Source organism: Natator depressus, chromosome 13 (genome assembly GCF_965152275.1).
Source record: "Natator depressus isolate rNatDep1 chromosome 13, rNatDep2.hap1, whole genome shotgun sequence".
Classification (NCBI taxonomy): domain Eukaryota; kingdom Metazoa; phylum Chordata; order Testudines; family Cheloniidae; genus Natator; species Natator depressus.
In genome coordinates, this window is record NC_134246.1 from 31,893,874 (window position 1) to 31,916,515 (window position 22,642).

The window sequence follows — 22,642 nt, forward strand, 5'->3', positions numbered from 1 at the left end:
ATATCACTATGAGGAATATGAGGTGCAGTGTCACACTGATCATCTAGTCTGACCTCTCACATTACACAGGCCAGAGAACAGCCTCAAAACAATTCCTGTTTGAGCTGGAGCAGATAGTTTAGAAAAAACATCTGATTTTGATTTAAAAATGGCCAGTGATGGAGAAAAAACGGTTACCTACCTTTCGTAACTGTTGTTCTTCGAGATGTGTTGTTCATGTCCATCCCAATTAGATGAGTGCATGCCACGGGCACACTTGTTGGAAGATTTTTCGCTTAGAGCAGTATCTGTCAGGTCAGCTGTGGAGCCCCCTGGAGTGGCGCCTTCATGGCGGTGTATATAGGTCCCTGCTGACCCGCTGCGTCTTCAGTTCCTTCTTACCAGATACTCTGACAGAGGTGAAGCGGGTGGGCTTGGAATGGACGTGAGCAACACATCTCGAAGAACAACAGTTACGAAAGGTAGGTAACCATTTTTTCTTCTTCGAGTGTTTGCTCATGTCGATTCCAAGTAGGTGACTCCCAAGCAGTCCCCTGGAGGGGTCAGAGTTCACCAAGTTACAGACTGTAGCACGGCTCTACCAAACGTGGCAGCGTCTCTAGCCTGCTGAGAGATGGTGTAGTGCAATGTAAAGGTGTGAACAGACAACCACGTCACCGCCCTACAGATGTCCTGGATAGGGACCTGTGCCAGGAATGCTGCAGATGAAGCTTGTGCTCTTGTGGAGTGCGCTGTTAACGCTGGGGCTGGTATCTTTGCTAGGTCATAGCAGGGTGGGATCCATGGGCGGATACAGGGCAGGATCCATGACGAGATCCTTTGGGATGAGACAGGGAGACCTTTCTTTCACTGAGCAATCGTGATGAAGAGCTGTGTTGACTTTCTAAATGGCTTTGTCCACTCAATGTAAAAAGCTAACGCCCGCCTGGCATCCAGGGAATGGAGCATACATACCCTGTAATTAGCATGCAGCTTAGGGCAGAACACCGGCAGAAAGATGTCCTGATTCATGTGAAATTGCGAAACTACCTTTGGGAGGAACGCTGGGTGCGGCCGCAACTGTACTTTGTCCGTATAAAGCATGGCATAAGGGGGCTCAGACATCAGGGCCTTGAGCTCAGACACACTTCTGGCTGATGTTATAGCCATTAGGAACACCACCTTCCAAGAAAGGTAAAGGAGACAGCAAGTCACCAGGGGCTCGAAGGGAGGGCCCATCAGCCTGGAGAGCACCAAGTTGAGATCCCACGGGGAAATCGGCTGTCGTACCTGAGGGTACAGCCTGTCCAGCCCCTTGAGAAAATGGCCAACCACGGGGTTAGCAAATACTGAGCGGCCCACTGAGCCAGGATGGAAAGCCGAAATCGCAGCCAGGTGAACCTTGATTGATGACACCGGCAGACCCTGCTGTTTTAGGTGAAGTAAATAGTCCAGGATGAAGGGAATTGAGGCCTGCAATGGAGGAGTGCCCTTCTGAAGAGACCAAATTGAAAACCGCTTCCACTTAGCCAGATAAGTGGCACGAGTGGAAGGCTTTCTGCTGCCAAAGAGAACCTCCCTAACCAGGTCAGAGCATGCGAGCTCCAACAGCTTTAGCCGTGGAGTTTCGATACCATGAGGTGGAGAGACTCCAGGTTGGGGTGCTGGAGGCGGCCATGATCCTGCGTGATCAAGTCCGAAAACCAGGGGCAGAGTTATAGGTGCGTCCATGGACAAGTCTAGCAGTGTGATGAACCAGTACTGATGTAGCCACGCTGGTGCTATCAAGATTAACGATGCTTTCTCCTGTCGGACCTTGAGGAATACCTTGTGGATGAGCGGGAAAGGTGGGAAAGCATACAGCAGGCCCCCATTCCAAGGGAGGAAAAAGGCGTCCGCAAGCAAGCCCAGGCTGTGATTCAGGAAGGAGCAGAACTGCTGACACTTCCTGATGTGTTGTGTCGCAAACAGGTCTATCTGGGGAGAGCCCCACCTTTGGAAAATGCTGATGGTGATGTCCAGGCAAAGAGACCACTCATGGCCGTGAAAAGACCTGCTGAGGTGATCGGCCAGTTCGTTCTGCGAGCCCGGAAGATACGATGCCTCCAATTGTATCGAGTGGGCAATGCAGAAGTCCCATAGCCTGAGGACTTCCTGACACAGCGGAGAGGAGTGAGCACCACCCTGTTTATAGATGTAAGCAGAGTCAGGATGAGCTCCACCCTGACACCTGGTGGTGAGGTGTGGCAAGTTGTGGAAAAGAACTTTAGGGGCCATCTCATTTGCATTGGCACACCCACCCCACCTAGAATGAGGCCATAGCTGCCCAAATGGTCACTTTGGCTGCTGTGGGATCCCCAGTGTCTCTGTTATTGGGGCAGGAAGAATAAATTGTTATTACCCTGATTATGGGAACTGTGCTTGGAACTGTACTTGGCCTTTTGTTATGATGGAGGGACTCGCCATCAACTAAGTAGCACTCGCTAGGCAAGGGTTATGGGTTCCAAAACTGTGAATTGAGAAAGGTTAGGAACAGGTATTAATACTTGGTGGTATGGGTTCCCTGGTGAGGGCCTTACATGCTAATTGCACTTCCTCCTCTCCCCTGTGGAATATCAGAGCTAATTTTGATTCTGTTAGTTAAAGGCTGCTGAGCTCACCTTGGGCTAATGGTGCACCAGCACTGAGGCTCCCCTACTACAAGCTGAATTCACAAAAGAGCTGAAATCACTGAGTGTTGTGTTAAGTAGTGGGGGAGCCTGACGATATATTGTGGAGCGCCTTGTGGACTGGCTGGTGGAGCAGTTCATGGGACGGCGGGAGCTGCTTGTGGGCCGCGGAGCTGAGCAAAGCAGTTTGTGGGGTGGCTGGTGGAGCGGAGCGGAGCGGAGCGAAGCCCTATGGAGCTGCGGAGCAAAGCCCTATGGAGTTGTGCGGCGGTCAGCTTCAGATCATGTAAGGTGCCCCTTACCTCTCTCTTCCCCCCACCCATCTCCACCCAGGTTGGGAAGTAAAGCTCTGCAGATAAACTTTCAAACTCTGGGGCTGCCCTGACCAGGAACAGAGACTTTTGGGTCATTGGACTTTTGGGACTTTGGGTAATTTGGGGTTGCTGGACTCAAGAATCAAAGGGAAAGGGCATGCCCCAATTTGCTTGGGGTGGGTTTTTGCTCATGGGTTGTGTTATGAATCCTGTTGGTGGTGTTTCCCCAACATAATGCCACATTGTTTCTCTCTGTTATTAAAAGGCTTTTTGCTACACTCAGACTCTGTGCTTGCGAGAGGGGAAGTATTGCCTCTTGGAGGCGCACAGCGGGGGTGGTATATATTTGTCCCAGGTCACGGGGTGGGGGCTTGAGCCGGTTTTGCATTGTGTTATTGGAATGGAACCCCTAGATACTGAACCCGGCCCTTGTTGCTGCCAGCTCTGACGGGCAGAAGGGTTACATATAGAACATCGCTGTGGTATTGTCTGTCAATACCGATACACGTCTACCCTGTAGATGGGTTTGAAACATCTGGCAAGCGAGGTGCACCGCATGCAGCTCCCTGACTTTGACATGCAGCAAAAGTTCTGCCTCGGACCATAGACCTGAGTCCACCTAGGTGCGCTCCTCATCCCATCGCTGATGCTTTTGTGACTAGTGACAGCGAGGGCTGAGGTCTGGAGAAGGGTATGCCCGCGCAGACTGTCTGTGGGGCGAGTCACCACCAGAGGGACTCGAGAACCTGAGAAGTGATTGTGACCAGTCTGTCTAGGTGGTCTCGGTTTGGCCTGTAAACTCGGGCCAGCCATGCCTGAAGGGGATGAAGCTGCAGTCTGGCATGCTGTACCATGTATGTACAAGCAGCCATACGTCCAAGTAATTTTAGGCAATTCCGTACCATTGTGGTGGGGAATCTGCTGAGATCTTTTATGATGCCACCCGTGGCGAGGAACCAGGATTCTGGGAGGAATGCTCTAGCCTGAGTGGAGTCCAGGAGGTCCCGATCATAGACTATCAGGGTTGGAAGGGACCTCAGGAGATCATCTAGTCCAACCCCCTGCTCAAAGCAGGACCAATCCCCAATTTTTGCCCCAGATCCCTAAATGGCCCCCTCAAGGATTGAGCTCACAACCCTGGGTTTAGCAGGCCAATGCTCAAACCACGGAGCTATCCCTCCCCCGAGTGAACTCTATCCCTTGAGTGAGAGTTATGGTCGACTTCGCCACGTTCAGGATGAGGCAGAGCCGGAGGAACGTTGTCCGCACTAGGCTCACGTGGTCCTCCACTTGGGCCTGGGAGCGGCCCTTGATTAGCCAGTTGGCTAGGCACATGAATACCTGCACCTGCCGCTTCCATAGGGAGGCTGCCATTACTGCCATGAACTTGGTGAACACCCAAGGGGTCGCCAAGAGGCCAAAGGGAAGGATTGTGAACTGATAGTGAATGTTGCTGACAACGAATCATAGGAACCGTCTGTGGGACAGAGTTATGCACACATGAAAGCACGCATCCTCCAAGTTGAGGGCAGCGTACCAGTCCCCCGGATCCAGGGAGGGAGTGATGGAAGCCAGAGAGACCATGCAGAATTTCAACTTCTTCATGAATCTGTTGAGGTTTTGCAGGTCTAAAATAGGCCTGAGCCCACCCTTGGCCTTGGGGATTAGGAAATAGCAGGAGTAGAACCCTCTGCCCCTGAACTCTAAATCAGCAGTTCTCAAACTTTAGCAACACGAGGACCCCCATTTTGATGTAAAAATTTTCAGGGACCCGCCAAGCTCCCCAACTCAGCCCTTGCCCTGCCCTCTTCCCTGAGACCATACCCCCACTCACTCCATCCCCCTCCCTCCGTTGCTTGCTCTCCCCCACCCTCAGGCAGGGGACTGGTGTGCGGGAGTGGGTGAGGGGTGCAAGGCTCTGAGAGGGAGTTTGGGTGCAGGAGGGAGTGAGGGGTGTAGGCTCTGGGAGGAAGTTTGGGTGCAGGAGGGGATGAAAGGTGCGGGCTCCAGCTAGGGGGCGCTCACCTCAGGCAGCTCCTGAAAGCAACCAGCACATCCCTCTGGCAGTGGTTCCTAGGTGGGAGGGCCAGGGGAACTGCGGAGTTGATGCTTGGGGTGGGGGCAGTGCACGGACACCTCCTGGACCTCCCCCCTCAGGGGCTGAAGGGACATGCTGGCAGCTTCCAGGAGCGGCGTGGAGCCAGGGCAGGTACCTTAGCCCCGCTGCACCGCAGAAATTTTAGTGTGCAGGACGCACTGGGAGGGAGGGGGAGGAGTTGATCAGCAGGGTCTGTGCGTCCCTGGGGACCAGTTTGAAAAACATCCCTGAAGACGGACGGGGAAGGTGGGTGGGCAGGCGGGAGGAATCAGAATTGGAGAGAATATCCCAATTCTACCATGCGCAAGACCCACCAGCCTGATGTTATTTGGGCCCAAGCATGGTAGAAATGGGATAGATGGTTCACAAAGGCTGGGGAACGATCCGGGATGTGGACTGGTGCATTGCCCCTGAGCACACCTTCAAAAGTCTTCTTGGAAGCTGGAGACTGCCTCGTCAAGCCTTGGCCCTGGTTGAAGGCCTTCTCCTATCCCATTTTCTGCTATAGCCCTGTCTTTGCTGAGAGGGGTAGAAGCGAGACGGGGGCTGAAGCTTAAAATGCTTTCTCTGTGGGGCCGGAGTGTGGAGGCCCGACGACTTTAAGGTTGCTAGGTTGCTAGGTTGCTATGGAGCCTAGAGTCTGTCTGTTCTGTGAACAGACCCGAGCTGTCAAATGTTCTGCTGTGTCTCTGGAGGGAGTCCTGAGACCTGCAGCCATGAGCTTCGGCGCATAACAATGGCGGTGGACATTGTATGGGTGGCCGAGTCTGCCACATCCAGTGCAGCCTGCAAGGAAGTCCTTGCCATTGCCTTACCCTCCTTGAGGACAGACCCAAAGTCGCATGAGGAGTCTGCTGGGAGGAGCTCCTTTAACTTGAACAGAGAGTTCCAAGAATTCTAGCATCCCCTTCCCAAGGGAGGAATGGAGGCAGGAGAATATCCACCATGGGATCTGTCTTTTTAGACACCTCCTCTGCCTAAAGACCTAGGTTTTGAGCTACTCTTCTAAGCAGCGCTTGATGGGCCCTTTTGTCCCTGGCCGGCAAAGAGGCAGAGAAACCTGCTACTGCCTCGTCTGGGGAGGAAGACGAAAAAGCCCCCATGGGCACAGGTTCCTCCAGACCCTCTAGTTCTCAGGGGTCCTCCTCTCAGTGATGCTCCTGCGCAGTGGCAGGTACGGTGCCAGCCGTCACCTCAGTGCCGATTTCAGTGACGGCCTCAGGGCCGGGCTCCGATCGCTTCGGAGGGTCCCTCACCATTGAGGAAGACGGGGCTTGATTGAGGCTACAGACAGGGACCTGGAGCTCAGCCCCTGGGCTTGATGGTACGCCCAGGGAGTCCAGAAAGGCCACTGCACCAGAGCCTGCCATTGAGGTGGCCAGGGCACCACAGGGACCTGGTGTGCCGCCTCTTGCCGTGAATGACGAGAATGGTGCTGGCTCCGCCTGGAGATATAAGCTTCCGGCTCTGAGTCCGAGCTTGAGTCCGACCTTGGGGACCACGGGGGGGCCGTGCAGGGTGGTGCTGGAGAACAGTGCCGAGGAGAGCGGTGCCCAGGTGAGGGGGACCGGTGCTGAAGCACGGCAGGTTTGCCCTGGGAGAGAACGGGCCCCCTGTGTGGTGCCGGTTCTAGTGCTGGGGACTGCTGGGCTGCCATCTCTCTTGAGGTCCCTTGCGGCCTCAGATGTGTCTGGGGTAGATGGCAGGTCCAGCTCCCCCATGTGGCTCTCCCGTGCTGGGGACTCCAATGGGACCAGACTCAAGGGTTCTACCTGTGGAGTCAATAGTACCAGTTTTGCCTGAGCAGGAGCAGTGTGTCCCGCCACGGGATGCACTCTGAGGGCACCATCATACTCAACTTCTCTGACTGTTGGCGAATGCCCCCCCTCGATTCTTCTTTGCTTTTTATGAGGCATCGACGAGTGTGACTGGTGCCGAGAGACTGCTAAACTCATCTTTGGTGCTGGAGAATGGCGGCGCCGCGAGTCTCTGGGTGCAGGGTCCTTTGCCGACGCTGCAGCCTCCCTTACTGAGGCCGGTTTGCTCAGCACCGAAGTGCTGGGTTTTGGCCCCGACACGGGCTGTGCCAGCTGGGGGGAACAGCCGACTCCTTAAAGAGAAAGCTTAAGTCTGAAGTCCCTCTCCTTTTTCCTTCTTGGGCAGAAGCTCCTGCAGATCCTACACTTATCAGTCTGATGGGCTTCCCCCAAGCACTTTAAGCAGGAGTCATGAGGGTCTCCCCTGGGCATAGGCTTCTGGCAGGACCCACAGGGTTTGAAGCCTTGAGACCAAGGCGTGCCCTGGTCCCCAAAGGAGAGAGCGGGGCGGCGGGGGGTAGCCCCCAACAAAACTTAATCATTAATTAAATACACTAAAAACTAACAATACTATGCTAATAAAATTATTTACAATACAAAGAAAGGGACTGCTAGGAAATCGCTTGCCCAAGGCAAGAGAAAGATAATCTCCAACAACTGTCACTGGCGGTAAGAAGGAACTGAGGAGGGAGCAGGTTGGCATGGACCTAGATACACCCTGTATATACACCCTCCACAGCTGCCCCGACAGGCACCAGTAGGGGAAAAGCTTTCCAACAACTGTGCATCTGGTGCGCACACCCCTACTTTGAATGGACACGAGCAATCACTCGAAGGGGAATCCACCACTACCCCTAGTAAGTTGGTCCAATGGCTTCTTCTTTGAGCATATGCAGCTATGTATTCCACGTAGGTGTGTGCGCAGCCAGCGCACCAGAGTCTGAGAACGTTGCCTAGCAATACTGACGGTGTGGCGCTCGCGCCTTGTGGCCACCCCTGCCCCAGCCTCCCTAAGTTCCTTCTCACTGGCTGTGGCTGGAGTCAGAGCTTGGTGTGGTTTTCACTTCACAATCCCTTCTCCCTTGCTGAGAGTTCTCTTTGTATATAGTTGTAAAGTTAGTACTTTGCTTAGTGTTGGTGTGACTTAGTGCAGTGATGCCCTCACTGGGGTTCAAACACTGTCCGTTGTGTCAGCAGGGACGATCCCCATACGAGGTACTTGTTCTGTGTGGGTAAGGGCCATGTCAGAATGGTGGTTGATTTAACCTTCGGTTAAAAATGTCCACCTTATTTCAGTCTGAATTTGTCTAGCTTCAACTTCCAGTCATTGGCTCATGCTATATCTTTGTTAGGTTCTGCACGTAAAAGTAACATCATCTCCTTCACTCCTGTGCACCAATAGGAGCTAGAGCTGAAAAAGGCCATTACCGCCCATCTAGACACCTCCCCAGCCAGGGACCAGGGTGGGCTCTTCGCTACAGTACAGCTGCTAGTGCTCTGTTTAATCTACTTGGAAATTTCTCAACCCATGAGGCTTCGCATCACCTAGTCCACCACCACAGCACAGTTCCAGATTTCTGCTTTCAAGCTTTGGGTAAGGACCCAAAATGGCTCCTGCTCCCACAGTCAGTAAGTGTGAAATCAGGGGCTTCCCTTAGCAAGATGCTTGCCATGTTCCTTCAACATTTGCCAGTGGAACTGCTTCCATCGAAGATGGTAATTACCTCCCACTGTTTCCAATGGGTCTGATCTCAGGGAAGATGGAAGCCCATTAATCACCATGGCCTTATTGAAGTCAATAGGAGCTTTGCCTTGGATGAGGGCATGAGAATGTGACAATGCCAGGAATGCAACTGAGGGATGTGTGCAGGGTGAGGAAATTGTGTTAGGAACAGGACAGAAAACTATGAGTAGTCAGTGGAGGCAGACTGAAGGGGGGAGGAGGCGGAAGACAGAGGAGTGCACGAGATTTTGGGGGCAGGTGGCAGTCAGAAGGGTGCAGGGATTGTGGGACGCAGGCAGCAGTCAGAGAGGTGTAGGCGATGTGGGGTGCAGTCAGCAGTCAGAGGGGTGCAGGCGATGTGGAGAGCAAGTGGCAGACAGGGGCCTGGGAATATGGGGGGAAAGAGGGACATGGGGCTGTAGTGGAGGAGGGGGCAGAGGAGGGGTAGGAGACATGGAGAAGAATGTGAGTGGGGCAGCAGTCTGTCCTGTCGAGGTAGGGAGGGGGCTAGGGACAACTGAATGGCAACTCCCCAGACCCTAGTGGATAGGATGGAGTAAGTGGTGAACAGGGGTCTGCATGTGTGTGTATATTTGAAGGTGAATCTGAACCTGAGATGATCCCACACTGCCTGGGGGCTTCCCCCATGAGGGGAAAAAAATCCACAGACAGGCAAAAACAACACAATCTATTATTATCAAAATTCATGATTTTAAGGTCTGACTCATGGTGTTTGAGCTCTTGGGGTTGACAACAGTGGGAAACAAGGTGCCATGCACAGCCTCATGCTATAGACTGTTGACCTCAGCAAGAGGGAAAAATGGCAGGGGGCACAAAGGAACAAGACAGAACAGGCCCAAATCTGTGACCTCCATGATAAGTGTACTTCCCGATGGAACTGACAGGAACAGGGACCTGGGGATTTTGAACACGCTTACACATGCAGACTTGCCAAATGTCACATGTTGCAGGGCACATGCATTTGACAGGTCTGACACACAGGGAGATTACAGGCAGAGCTGGTAGCACTGTCCATGGCTCAGGTGGCATGACACTTCCCATTATAAGACCTTGCTTTCAGTTGTTTCTATGTTGCCAGACTTTTGCCATTTGGGCTGAAATTTTCCATGCCATGTGGCTGCCTCAGGCTTTTGCTTCTTTTTAAAAAAGTTTAAGCACAACAGTCCAACCATTTCTCAGAACAAGGCTGGGGAAAAATACAGCAGTTCTTCCCATGTTAAAAATATTCTTCCAGCTGTTAGCTGAGAAACTCTAGCACCGCTGCGCTTTGGAGAAAGGATTTGGAATTTGGCAGGAAGGTTGCCCTGATGTCAGAGATGTGTCTTTTGCGATCCCTATAAAAATCCACCAAGTTACGACCCCTGAATTAGATCTCACATGCTCAGTGGGGACCTGTTAAGAGTTTGGCAACTAAATTCTTTGAAAATTTACGGATCCTGCTCCAACCCACGGCTGCAGAGACTGAGCAGGACTTTAAAGAACATAAGAGCGGCCGTACTGGGTCAGAGCAAAGGTCCATCTAGCCCAGTATCCTGTTTTTGGACAGTGGCCAATGCCAGGTGCTTCAGAGGGACAGAGCACAACAAGAAGTTATCATACTTTCCCTGCAATTGCTGCTCCCAGCTGCTGTGTACTGGTCACAGAAACTGAGCAGAGACACTGTCTCTCCTGTGCTCTCATTGGTCCCCCTCGGGTGCTCGGGAAGCCTGCAATAGGAGGAAGCAACCTGACTGGGGCTAAGGATGGGTGGGGGGAAGAGAGAAATGGAGACTGGGACAAGAACAGGCTGGAGAGGATGGGGTAGAAGAAAGCAAGCTCCTTATAAACTGGAATAGTACCAAGGATTCCTGAATGTCAGGATTCCTCTGCTGTCAGTCTCTCATTGCCTTCTCATGGCTGGACCACAGAGGATGACTACCTACTACTGCTGCTATAAGTTACTCTGTGCTGTGGATGTAAAGGTACTAACCCTGCTGATCAAGTATCGGGGAGTCATTTTGTTCCACAATATGGCATTTTTGTTTGCTTTTTTATACTGTAGAAAATTACATTAAAAACCCCTACAATACATGAACATTAAGGTGACCAAGTCAAGCCCTCAAAAGTTAGGAAATGCCTGAATTAAGGGTGCCTTCACATTGGGGCCAAGGTGCCTTAATGGTGCATTTCCATACCTTGAACAAACCTGGGCTTCTTTTAACTTTTTAACTCAGAATTTCTTGGGCTGACAACATTTGGTTTGGGGATAATTGCACCATTCCTGTAATGTATTTTACACTAAATTTTACACTTGTATGCGCTCGCAAACATTACTCCATCTTGATGTACACTGTTATAATTCCAGTTTGTCCAGAGTTAGGCCTGGATTCCTATTTTTATATTGCTTTGGAACTGTTCTCAATTTAATATCATCTGCTAGCTTTGTTAACATGCAGTTTGGCCAATCACTAATGTAAATGATAAAAACAGATCCAACCACGCCATCCTGCCTGCATACTTTTACCATTCATCATTACCTTTGTGGTCCTTCAGACAGTTTTCAATTCACGTAAGAGTATGGGATCAAAGTTAATTAACCAATTTTAATAAATTAGTTGAGTTACATTGAGTCACTCTACCAAATGACAGGTTTCAGAGTAGCAGCCGTGTTAGTCTGTATTCGCAAAAAGAAAAGGAGTACTTGTGGCACCTTAGAGACTCACAAATGATGAAGTGAGCTGTAGCTCACGAAAGCTTATGCTCAAATACATTTATTAGTCTCTAAGGTGCCACAAGTACTCCTCTTCTTTCTACCAAATGCTTTACTGAAATCCACAGATGGTATATTTTATTACAAAAGTTAAGGATGTGGGGAGTGAAAATACGATTCAATTTAAAAAGCTGACAAAACATTTTTAAAAACAGCCAAGATTGGTTTCTTACTAGCACAGATCACTTATCTTGCATTGAAAGAGCAGTTTTGAGCATCCCTACTGCTGAAGTTTTGAGGTGCCCTAGGCAGAGATTTATCATCTTGTAACCATGTCTGATGTGCTAGGTCTTGCACCTTATTGCCTGAGAGATTCTGCAGGGCAAGGGCAGGAGGGGCCAGCACATTTTGACAGATGTCTGAAGCTGTATCCTGTGAGCACATCTGTAAATATTCTGAACATAAAGGAAATAACTGCTGGGTGGCGTTGCCAGAAAGTTTATTTGATGGCAACTTTAATCCACTCAGCATCTCATGACAGGATGCTGCTCCTCCTGCAACAGCCTCACGGGCAATTCAACAGTGATGGGCATGAAAGGCTGCCCATAGGAGGGTCTGCACAGCCTGACAAGATGGCTAATGAAAAATCCTCACAGGAACAAGGATTGAGCTGTCCTATCCATAAATCAATGCCAAACAAGAGACAGTGATGGAAGGAGGGGTGGGGCTGTCTGGTAATCCCAGGTATCTTCTCTTTGCGCACTCAGGGGGTCACTTGTGTCTTGAAGGATTTGTTTAGTTCCTCTCTGCATTCTTCATGGGCTGCAGCAATTTCGTATCTACGTCGTCTTCCCAAGCTCTATTTTCTTCTGAATGACACGAGCAGAGTGATAGATCAAGGAATCAATGAGTCCTGCCACTGAAAGAAGAAAAGAGAAGGATCAACCCAGACATTCCACAAAACAGAGAAGAAAATGCTTTATCACATGGGACAAACACAGAACCATTCCCCCAGGGGCAAAGTTCCAGCTCTAAGCACAGAGAACAACCCTCGCAGCTCCCTGGGAGATTGTGGAGACCCTGATCTCCTCCGATGGAGATGAGACACAGATGTGATTATGCTTCTCAGGACAAAGATGATTCTCACCAAGGCAGCTGATGCATACGCTGAAGAACAGAATGGTACCCAAAATACAAGAGATTAAACCCCATTCTCACAGAACTTAAAGGGCCAGGATTCCAAAGCAAAAGGACAAGACCTCTCCCTTCGACAGATGGGCCCCTACCCCTATGTGTTTCATTGTGCATATTTATTTCCAAACCTATCTGTATATCCTGAAAACCCCAAACACCCTGCTTAGAAAAAGACTCAGATCCATTTGCCAAAAAGAATTGCTTCTGGAAAGCTTTTCCCTGGTCAGACACATTTTCTAGACAAATATGACTCAGATGTATAGTAACAACAGAGAGTCTGTAATATTTCTTCAACTTTGTTACTGTTTCAAATGGAAATTCAGTGTAAAGTTAGCTTCTTTTCATACTGCCACTTATGCTGAAATTAGACATTATTGTATTTATACTTCTATTGTGAACTGGATCTTTGTAAATAAATGAACTTTCATTCTACTGATTATTTATAGCTCCAAAGGATGTGTGGCATCTCAGGGAAGGCAAAGAAAGCCCTAATCTCTGCCCAAAGGAGCTTCAATCCATATTTCAGTCCTAGTATGAGCAGGGTGAAAAGCCTGCACATTTTAGGAAAAAATGAAACTAAAAGCTCTGATACCTGTAAATACTCCTCCAACAATGGCACAGACTCCCGTGAGGAAGTGTGTAAAGGGTCTAGAGAGAAGAAAACAGGTTGAATAATCTCCATGAGCTCAGGCGCCATGATGACAGATGGATACCTAGACAGATCGCTTGCAAGTTATAATTATAGAGCTTAAACAAACAAAAAGGAAGAGTTTGAAGGTGAAGGAAAATTAAATCCCAAAATTCAATCTGTCCAGCTACTGGTCAGAGTCTGCCACCATCATTCAGGCTGAGTGGTGCCGTACTTTGCAAATAGGCCCACTGATATCAATGGCACTATTCATGAAGTGATATACTCACTTTATGAAATAAAATATACAGAATTCTTCATCCCAAATAATTTACCATCAATGCCTATCTGCACTGACAATGCAAAACCATGAAACCAAACCAACCAACCAAACAAAAACCCCATGTTAATATGTGATTAAGATGGAGAACTGTGGAAAAGTTAGAATATCACTAAGTTAAGTAACATGAACTGAGCCATATTGCACAGTCTGCTTGTTTAAGGGTATATATTTAACAAAGAGTAATACATGTAATTAATGTACGACATCAGAGAAATAGGAACAGAAACTATACATCCTGTATGCGCAATGCAGCTAAAATAGGAACCTCAGCTTTTCAGTTTGCTGAATTCTATTTGATTAACTTCACAATCTTCATGTAGCATTAATGTGATTGTGTCTGAGATTAATCCCCCCCCCCCAATATTAACGTCTTTACTCTTTTCTGCTGTACTTCCACCATTGCACAAAGATAAATGGGACTCTGCTGCGAAACAGCACCACAAAAGCTCACTTACCAAAACTGGTAACATACAGTGCAACGTGCTGTATTCTGTGAGCACATTTGTTAATATTCTTAACACAAAGGAAATAATTGCTGGGGGTCTTGCCAAAAAGTTTATTTGATGACAACTTTAATCCCTCCATCATCCATCCATCAGTACCTTTCCATTGTCACAGAAATGCTGTGAATTCTCCTTTCATCAGAACACTGATTTAAAAGCCTGGCTACATTAAACAATACACTTTTGTACCCTCTGACTGTGTTTTATTTGTTGAATACTGGTTAGGAATACTTGGTGTTTCACTGTGTCACTATGTGTGCCATCCCCAATATAGCTGCCTACAATAAAATATATGGAAAAACCACTGAAAACATCACAAAACACAGATTTCACACATTGTGTGTTACTGTCACTACAGGCCATATTATAAAACCTCGGTAAATCTGGAGAGGTTCAGGTTATATAAGAACTGGCCTCACCGACATCTTCCAAGCAGGGTGAATGAAGTGAACAGAAACACCCCCTTACCTGTGTTTCTCTGTCAGTTTCACCATCATGGGAGAAAGCTCATAGAGCACAAATACACCAGGGAGGCCCTGATCGCCTATTAGCCCGTTGGCGATTTTCTCATGCCGGGTAACTGAAAACTGGTTAGTCCTCACCACCTAGCAGGAAATATGGGAAATATTGAATATGAAATAAATATGGGAAATATTGTTTCATTAATAAAGTAACTAAAAGACTAAGTGGCGTAGACTGCACTTTGGAGCCTCTGCTGAAGGTCACTGTACCCCCTAGAGCATGCTAGGATGGGCACTCCCAGACCTAACCCTATCTTCACTAAAGACGACATCCTGCAGGATTCTAGAGAACTGAGAGCCAGGAGTGAGAATGAGCCATGCACAAGTCCCCAAGCTCTGAACGATTTTTGGTCTCTAATGGTGGTGATAGTGGGTAGGAGCACAAGTCCTCCCCACCCCCCACATTATCTTTGGAACCTTCCAGACAGTTCCTTCTTGAGAGCTGCCTGCAGCCACTGTTCCAGCACTTCTAAAACCTCCCCTAACGCTCCTCCCTGCCTTCCAGTCTTTGGTATTTTTATTCTGGTGACCTTTTGCCTCCCTGACTGATAGTTCCTCCAGCATTCAGAGGCTGTGGAGGAACCTTGGTTCTGCGGTCCTGATCTTTGTGTTTTCATGAAAGGCTTGATGGTACCAGTACAGGCTGGGAGTGCACATGTTCCCCGACTTGGACGATTGACTGATCAATGACAGGTCACTGGAAGCAATTGAAAGATCAATTTGTGTTCACCATCAGGGTGCTGGATTCACCAGCGTTCATGATAAACTACCCAATTCCCAGCTTCTCCCCAGCAGACACCAGGGTCATGTAGGAGCCCTGCTCAATGCAGCTCAACTCAAAGCTTATCCGCACCATGACAAGATCCAAGATATTGCTACTCTGGCAGAAAGAATATATGACAGCCAGCAAGAAACAGCTGGGACCATGCTTCCATTATTTGGTTTCATGGCTGCACCTGTATTCATAGTACCTATGGCACTACCAACACAACATCATAGTGGATGCTGAGATCCCAGCAGAAGCAAGCCTCCCAGGGACTCTTGCATCACATCTGGGAAATGAACTCTCTCTCTGGCTTGGTGGCAGTTCAGTGTCAAGGTGACATCGAAAGAGATTTCCAAGTCTCTCCCACTCAAACTGTAAGGATCATAGATGTGTCCGACCTGACTAGGGAGTTCATGCAGAGAAATCCTCACCAGGGGACTTGGACTCTCCAGGAACAGCTGCACAAGATGGGAACAGCCCTGTATGCTTGAGGGACCTTTGGAGACCTGGTATCCCAGGAATTGAGCCAGAGTGATACAGACATTCAAACCACTGTGTTTTTACATAACCAAGCAAGAAGGCAAGAGGTGGCACCTCCTGTGTCAGGAAGCCTACGGATGTGGGAGTGGGCTATATCCTACAAGACATTTCCGGTCACCTGGCAGAAGAGAACAGGACTACAGACAGCCTGAGTGGATCTGAGATTGATCCTTATGATGAGTGGTCTCTGGAACTTCCAGTTGAGAACATCAGAATTAGACTCTTCACCACTTGCTGAACAAGTTGCCAGACTCCTGCTCATGGTGCTGAGAAGAGACCACACTGATGAGTCAGCAATGTGATGCTGTTGCAAAAGAAGCAAATGCAATTTTGGGTTGAATTAACAGAGGCATAGCATGGAAGTCATGGGAGGAGATAGTATTGCTCTACTCAGTGCTGATTAGGCATTGCAGGATATTGTGTCCCGTATAGAAAGGACGTAGAAAAACTGGAAAGGATCCACAGATGAGTGACAAAGATGATCAAAGGGATGGAATGTAAGCAATAGGAGCAAAAGCTGAAGGAACTGGGTATGTTTAGTTTGGAAAAGAGAAGATTATGGGGAGACATGATAGCGGTCTTCAAATACTTGAAAGGCTGACATAAAAAAGGGGAAAAATTGTTCTTTCTTGCCACAGAGGGCAAGATGAAAGGCAATGGGTTCAAACTATAGCACTGCAGATTTAGATTAAGTCTCAGGAAAAACTTCCTAACTGTAATAACAGTAGGACAATGGAACAGACTTGGAGGTTGTGGAAGCTCCTTCACTGGAGGTTTTCAAAAGGAGGCTGGAGAGCATGTTTCTTGGATGGTTTAGACATAACAAATCCTGCATCTTGGCAGGGATTAGACTAGATGACCCTTGCGGTCCCTTCTACGCCTATGGTTCTAGAATTCTCTATGTCTTTTTTATCCACTGAAACTAAGAATCTGGCCTCAGATGATCAATCAGAATCAGGGCAACTGACTCTCCTAGCAGATTTCAGAGTAGCAGCCGTGTTAGTCTGTATCCGCAAAAAGAAAAGGAGGACTTGTGGCACCTTAGAGACTAACAAATTTATTTGAGCATAAGCTCAAACATCTATGATCCTTACATTTATTTATCCTAGCAGAGGAGCCCTCTCCCTGATTGCTTAGCTCCTGATCATGTAGAGCTCTGTAGGCATGGTGCCTTTGAGCAGCAGTGAGTATGGTATTTTTAGATAAGAGATAATTACTCACCTGCTAATTCTGGTTCTCTGAAGATTAGGGCTAATTGCGCGATTAAAAAAATTAAATTGTGAAATTAATCGCACTGTTAAACAATAACAGAATATCATTTATTGAAATATTTTTGGCTGGTTTCTACATTTTCAAATATATTGATTTCAATTACAACACAGAATACAAAATTTAGCTTATAAAGGGTAAAGTTAGAAGGGGCTTGATCATGGGCCTATAACTACCTAAACAGGCAGAGTTCTGATAGCACAGGGCTCTTCAATCTAACAGTGTTCACTTTATGTTTATTTTTTATTATAAATATTTGCACTGTAAAAAAACAAACAGTATTTTTCAATTCACCTAATACAAGTATTGAAGTGCAATCTCTTTATCATGAAAACTGAATTTACAAATGTAGAATTATGTACAAAAAAAACTGCATTCAAAAATAAAACAATGTAAAACTTTAGAGCCTGCTAGTCCTACTTCTTGTTTAGCAATTGCTCAGACAAACGAGTTTGTTTACATTTGCAGGAGATAATGCTGCATGCTTCTTGTTTATAATGTCACCTGAAAAAAGAACAGGAGTACTTGTGGCACCTTAGAGACTAACAAATTTATCTGAGCATAAGCTTTCGTGAGTGCCACAAGTACTCCTGTTCTTTTTGTGGATACAGACTAACATGGCTGCTACTCTGAAAAATGTCACCTGAACATCAGAACGGGTGTTTCCATGGCACGGTTGTAGCTGGCATTGCAAGATATTTATGTGCCAGATGAGCTAAGGATTCATATGTCCCTTCACATTCCAGAGGATGTCATGCTCATGACAGGTTCTGCTCAATAATGCTCCAAAGCAGTGCGGACCAACGTATGTTCATTTTCGTCATCTGACTCAGATGCCACCAACAGAAGGCTGATTTTCTTTTTTGGTGGTTTAGGTTCTGTTGTTTCCGCATCAGAGTGTTGCTCTTTTAAGACTTCTGAAAGCATGCTCCACACCTTGTCCCCCTCAGATTTTGGAAGACACTTCAGATTGTTAAACCTTGGGTCGAGTGCTGTAGCTATCGTTAGAAATTTCACATTGGTACCTTCTTTGCATTTTGTCAAATCTGCAGTGAAAGTGTTCTTAAAACGAACAACATATAATGGGTTATCAACCGAGATTGCTATAACTTGAAATATATGGCAGAATGTGGGTAAAACAGAGCAAGAGACATACAATTCTCCTCCAAGGAGTTCAGTCACAACTTTAATTAATGCATTATTTTTTTAACAAGCATCATCAGCATAGAAGCATGTCCTCTGGAATGGTGGCCAAAACATGAAGGGACATACGAATGTTTAGTATATCTGGCACATAAATACCTTGCAATGCCAGCTACAAAAGTGCCATGTGATCACCTGTTCTCACTTTCACGTGACATTGTAAATAAGAAGCATGCAGCAGTATCTCCCATGTATGTAAACAAATTTGTTTCTCTTACAGATTGGCTGAACTAAGAAGTAGGACCGAATGGACTTGTAGGCTCTAAAATTTTATAGTGTTTTGTTTTTGAGTGCAGATATGTAACAAAAAAAAAATCAACATTTGTAAGTTGCACTTTCACGATAAAGAGATTGAACTACAGTACTTGTATGAGGTGAACTGAAAAATACTATATCATTTTTACAGTGCAAATATTTGTAAAGAAGTATGGGCTGGATGAATGCACTATAAGGTGGGTAGAAAGTTGGCTAGATTGTCGGGCTCAACGGGTAGTGATCAATGGCTCCATGTCTAGTTGGCAGCCGGTGTCAAGTGGAGTGCCCCAGGGGTCGGTCCTGGGGCCGGTTTTGTTCAATATCTTCATAAATGATCTGGAGGATGGTGTGGATTGCACTCTCAGCAAATTTGCGGATGATACTAAACTGGGAGGAGTGGTAGATACGGTGGAGGGCAGGGATAGGATACAGAAGGACCTAGACAAATTGGAGGATTGGGCCAAAAGAAATCTGATGAGGTTCAATAAGGATAAGTGCAGGGTCCTGCACTTAGGACAGAAGAACCCAATGCACAGCTACAGACTAGGGACCGAATGGCTAGGCAGCAGTTCTGTGGAAAAGGACCTAGAGGTGACAGTGGACGAGAAGCTGGATATGAGTCAGCAGTGTGCCCTTGTTGCCAAGAAGGCCAATGGCATTTTGGGATGTATAAGTAGGGGCATAGCCAGCAGATCGAGGGACGTGATCGTTCCCCTCTATTCGACATTGGTGAGGCCTCATCTGGAGTACTGTGTCCAGTTTTGGGCCCCACACTACAAGAAGGATGTGGATAAACTGGGGAGAGTCCAGCGAAGGGCAACAAAAACGATTAGGGGTCTGGAACACATGACTTATGAGGAGAGGCTGAGGGAACTGGGATTGTTTAGTCTGCAGAAGAGAGGAATGAGGGGGGATTTGATAGCTGCTTTCAACTACCTGAGAGGTGGTTCCAGAGAGGATGGTTCTAGACTATTCTCAGTGGTAGAAGAGGACAGGACAAGAAGTAATGGTCTCAAGTTGCAGTGGGGGAGGTTTAGGTTGGATATTAGGAAAAACTTTTTCACTAGGAGGGTGGTGAAACACTGGAATGCGTTACCTAGGGAGGTGGTAGAATCTCCTTCCTTAGAAGTTTTTAAGGTCAGGCTTGACAAAGCCCTGGCTGGGATGATTTAATTGGGGATTGGTCCTGGTTTGAGCAGGGGGTTGGACTAGATGACCTCCTGAGGTCCCTTCCAACCCTGATATTCTATGATTCTATGAATTAAAAATAATATGAAGTGAGCACTGTACATTTTGTATTCTGTGTTGTAACTGAAGTCAATATATTTGAAAATGTAAAAAACATTTAATATTAATATTTAGTAAATTTCAGTTGGTATTCTATTGTTTAACAGTGCAATTAAAACTGCAATTAATTGCGATTAATTTTTTAAAATCGTGATAATTTTGAGTTAATCGCATGAGTTAACTGCAGTTAAGTTACAGTCCTACTGAAGATATCTCCTCTTAGTTTGGAGTGGAAGTTTTCTGAGTTGCTCTTCATATTTACATCTTTGTGTTCATTGTTCTACCTTTGAAGCAGTAACCTTTCAATCATTTTGCTTTTGGGATTGGTTTGTTGTTCTTTGAATTTAACATACTTGTTATTACTATAATTGTAAAATGGATGTGTTAACGCTATCTATGAAGTTCTGAATTCCCTCTGTATGATGTTACAAAAATTTGTTTAAGAAAAGACAGCCTAGCCTAGGTAAAGGTGATGGATAGGTCTGTCCTAGACACAGAAATATGGGTTTACCTCAATTTACATATTAGCTGCAAACAAAGCCATCAAGCTAAACCAGCGGGGATTATCCTGATTCTGAACTTTAGAGAGACAGAACTAACATGGCTCCTGCGCCTCAGACAGACACAGGAGACTGAATCCCCAGGAGACCTTCCTGACTTGTAAGATAAAGACAGTCCCACTGGAGATACACGGAACAGAGAGAGACTCCATCTTGTTCCTTCACCTTACGAGACAAAGAAACCAGCTATCTGATCTCTGTGATGGGTCCTGGCCTTGCTGGCCAGGAAAAGCTGGAAAGAAGACCAGGGGAGAAAAAAAACATCTTGAACAAAGACTTGCTAGAATCAATTTTAGACTTTTAGATGTCTGTTTTCACTTTTATTTGCTTGTAACCATCTCTACCATTATCCTTTACTTGGTATCACTTAATCCAGTTTCTTTTGTTAATAAACTTATTTTGCTTTTATTATAAATCATCAATGCTGTGTAAGTGTGTGCTTCTAGAAAGCTGACAGATTGAAGTTTGACTGTCTCTGTAAAGGCAGCAAACCTACTACTATCTCCGTGAGGATCCCGTGGACTGGACTCTGCTGGAGGATTATTTGGGGGCAAATTCAGGGCTGGAAAGGTATTAAGGTCAGCCAAGGTCAGCCTGCAAGGAGTAACCAGGGTGGACAAAGCCATGATGAGCTTTGTGGACTGCTGGCAGGCTGTTTGGGTCGGAGCTCTGGACCAAAGCTTCACAGCCACAAGATAGTCCAGGATACAGGGCAGACTATGACCAAAACCCTTAGTGGCCTGGGTGAATCCCATAACATCAGTATCTCTTCCAAACTTTTTGTTAGCATTAACTATTCTAACCCTGGATATTCTTGTTATCCGCATAAACGTAGACATAATCCCTTTATGAATCTTGCCACGTTCTTGGCCTCAACAACTTCCTGTGCAATGTGTTCTTCAGTCTAATTACTCATTGTGTGAAAATCTATTCCTTTTTATCGGTTCTGAATTTCCCATTTTTAAATTTCATTGAATGTCCCTTTGTTCTTGTGTTACCAGTCATGGGGAACAGAAGCTCCTGAGCCAACCTTTCCTAGACCCTGTATCTTGTCCCCTATTATATATCGTCTTTCTCAGGGAAACATTCTTTCCAATCTCTCTTCATAGGACGAGTTTTTCCAGGCTCCAAATAATTCTTATCTAACGGTGCAATAATCTGTGTGAGATGGGGTGACCAGCACTGCACAGGGTATCCAGGTGAAGCTGCACCATTTTTTTAGATGATGTTGTGAAAACAAATGATGCAGTTACCATATGAACTTCATTTCTGACCAGTCATGTGACCTGGGCTTGACTCTCTACATGACTTCCTTGCCCCCTAATTCCAAATCCTTGGCCCTGCCATTTCATTTCTCCCGTGAACACAAGTGGAGCTGGAAGGAAGGTGTGTAACACTGAAAGAAGAAGTTGATGGTGGGGCCTGCTTTAACAAAAGTGACAGGAAAGCAAGATTAGGCTTATTCAACCAGAGAAGAATGGCCTGTTGAATAAAGGGCCGCAGGCCCTGGAGTAAGGGAGACATCTAAATTAAGAATCAGGCCACAAACATCTGGGACTCCCTGCCACAATCACAATACACAGTTTGGCATCTGGCAAGATCTACTGCTTTTAAAGGGCAGAGGGCTGTGTCCAGAGAAGCCACTTGAGGCCTGACAAGGTCTGCAACCTTCAAATGACCCCCTCTGCAGTAAGCTTTCATTTCTGTGAAAATACATTGCATTTTACTTGGTTCCCTTGTAACCTGGCTATGGAGTGCTTTAGAGGTATGCCAAGGGTCTTAAAGTCTTTTCACAGGGAGGAGGATCACATCTCACTCAACAGGCCTCATCTCATGGATTCCCTCCCCTCCCTCCCCAACTCAATCCCATTCATTATTGCACAATATTCTTGTGGCACTTACACACTACTGCAATAATATCTGAGTAGTGTATGAAAGCTAATATGTAATCACTTACATGGAAATATGATGACAGCAAATTATACAGGTCATTTTAACTGTGTTCCTTCTTTAAAAGAGTGACTCCTACTGTCTCCTCCTGCTCATCACTCCATCTCCCACTCCTGTGTGTCCTGCTCCTCTCTCTCCCCCTATTCCCTCACATGATTCTCTGCCACTTGGTCCCGTTCTCCCTTACACATGCTGTCTCGCTGCTCAGACCTCTCTACCTGAACCTATTTTCCTGCAAGGTCATCTTCTTTTCCACTGGACATGGTGCCAGGTTCCCCTCCCCTCCCACTCCCCATTCCAGTCATTCTGCTAC

The 22,642-nt window shown here is 47.0% G+C and overlaps 2 protein-coding genes across 4 annotated transcripts in view; both read right to left on the minus strand.

Moving 5' to 3' along the window:
- Window positions 1-22,642, minus strand: part of CEP250 (centrosomal protein 250) — a 297,988-nt gene that overhangs the window by 73,283 nt on the left and 202,063 nt on the right. The window lies entirely within an intron of this gene.
- ERGIC3 (ERGIC and golgi 3) overlaps window positions 9,103-22,642 on the minus strand; it is a 58,808-nt gene continuing 45,268 nt past the window's right edge. For 2 of the 3 annotated variants that reach the window (XM_074970440.1, XM_074970439.1), the window contains 3 exons: window positions 14,447-14,583; window positions 13,097-13,152; window positions 10,331-12,229 (listed from right to left, as the gene is read on the minus strand). In XM_074970440.1, the coding sequence (XP_074826541.1) occupies window positions 12,150-12,229; window positions 13,097-13,152; window positions 14,447-14,583 (273 nt within the window). In that variant the 3' untranslated portion in view covers window positions 10,331-12,149. Of the gene's footprint in view, window positions 12,230-13,096; window positions 13,153-14,446; window positions 14,584-22,642 lie in introns of all 3 variants that reach the window. The other variant, XM_074970441.1, reaches the window with a different exon arrangement.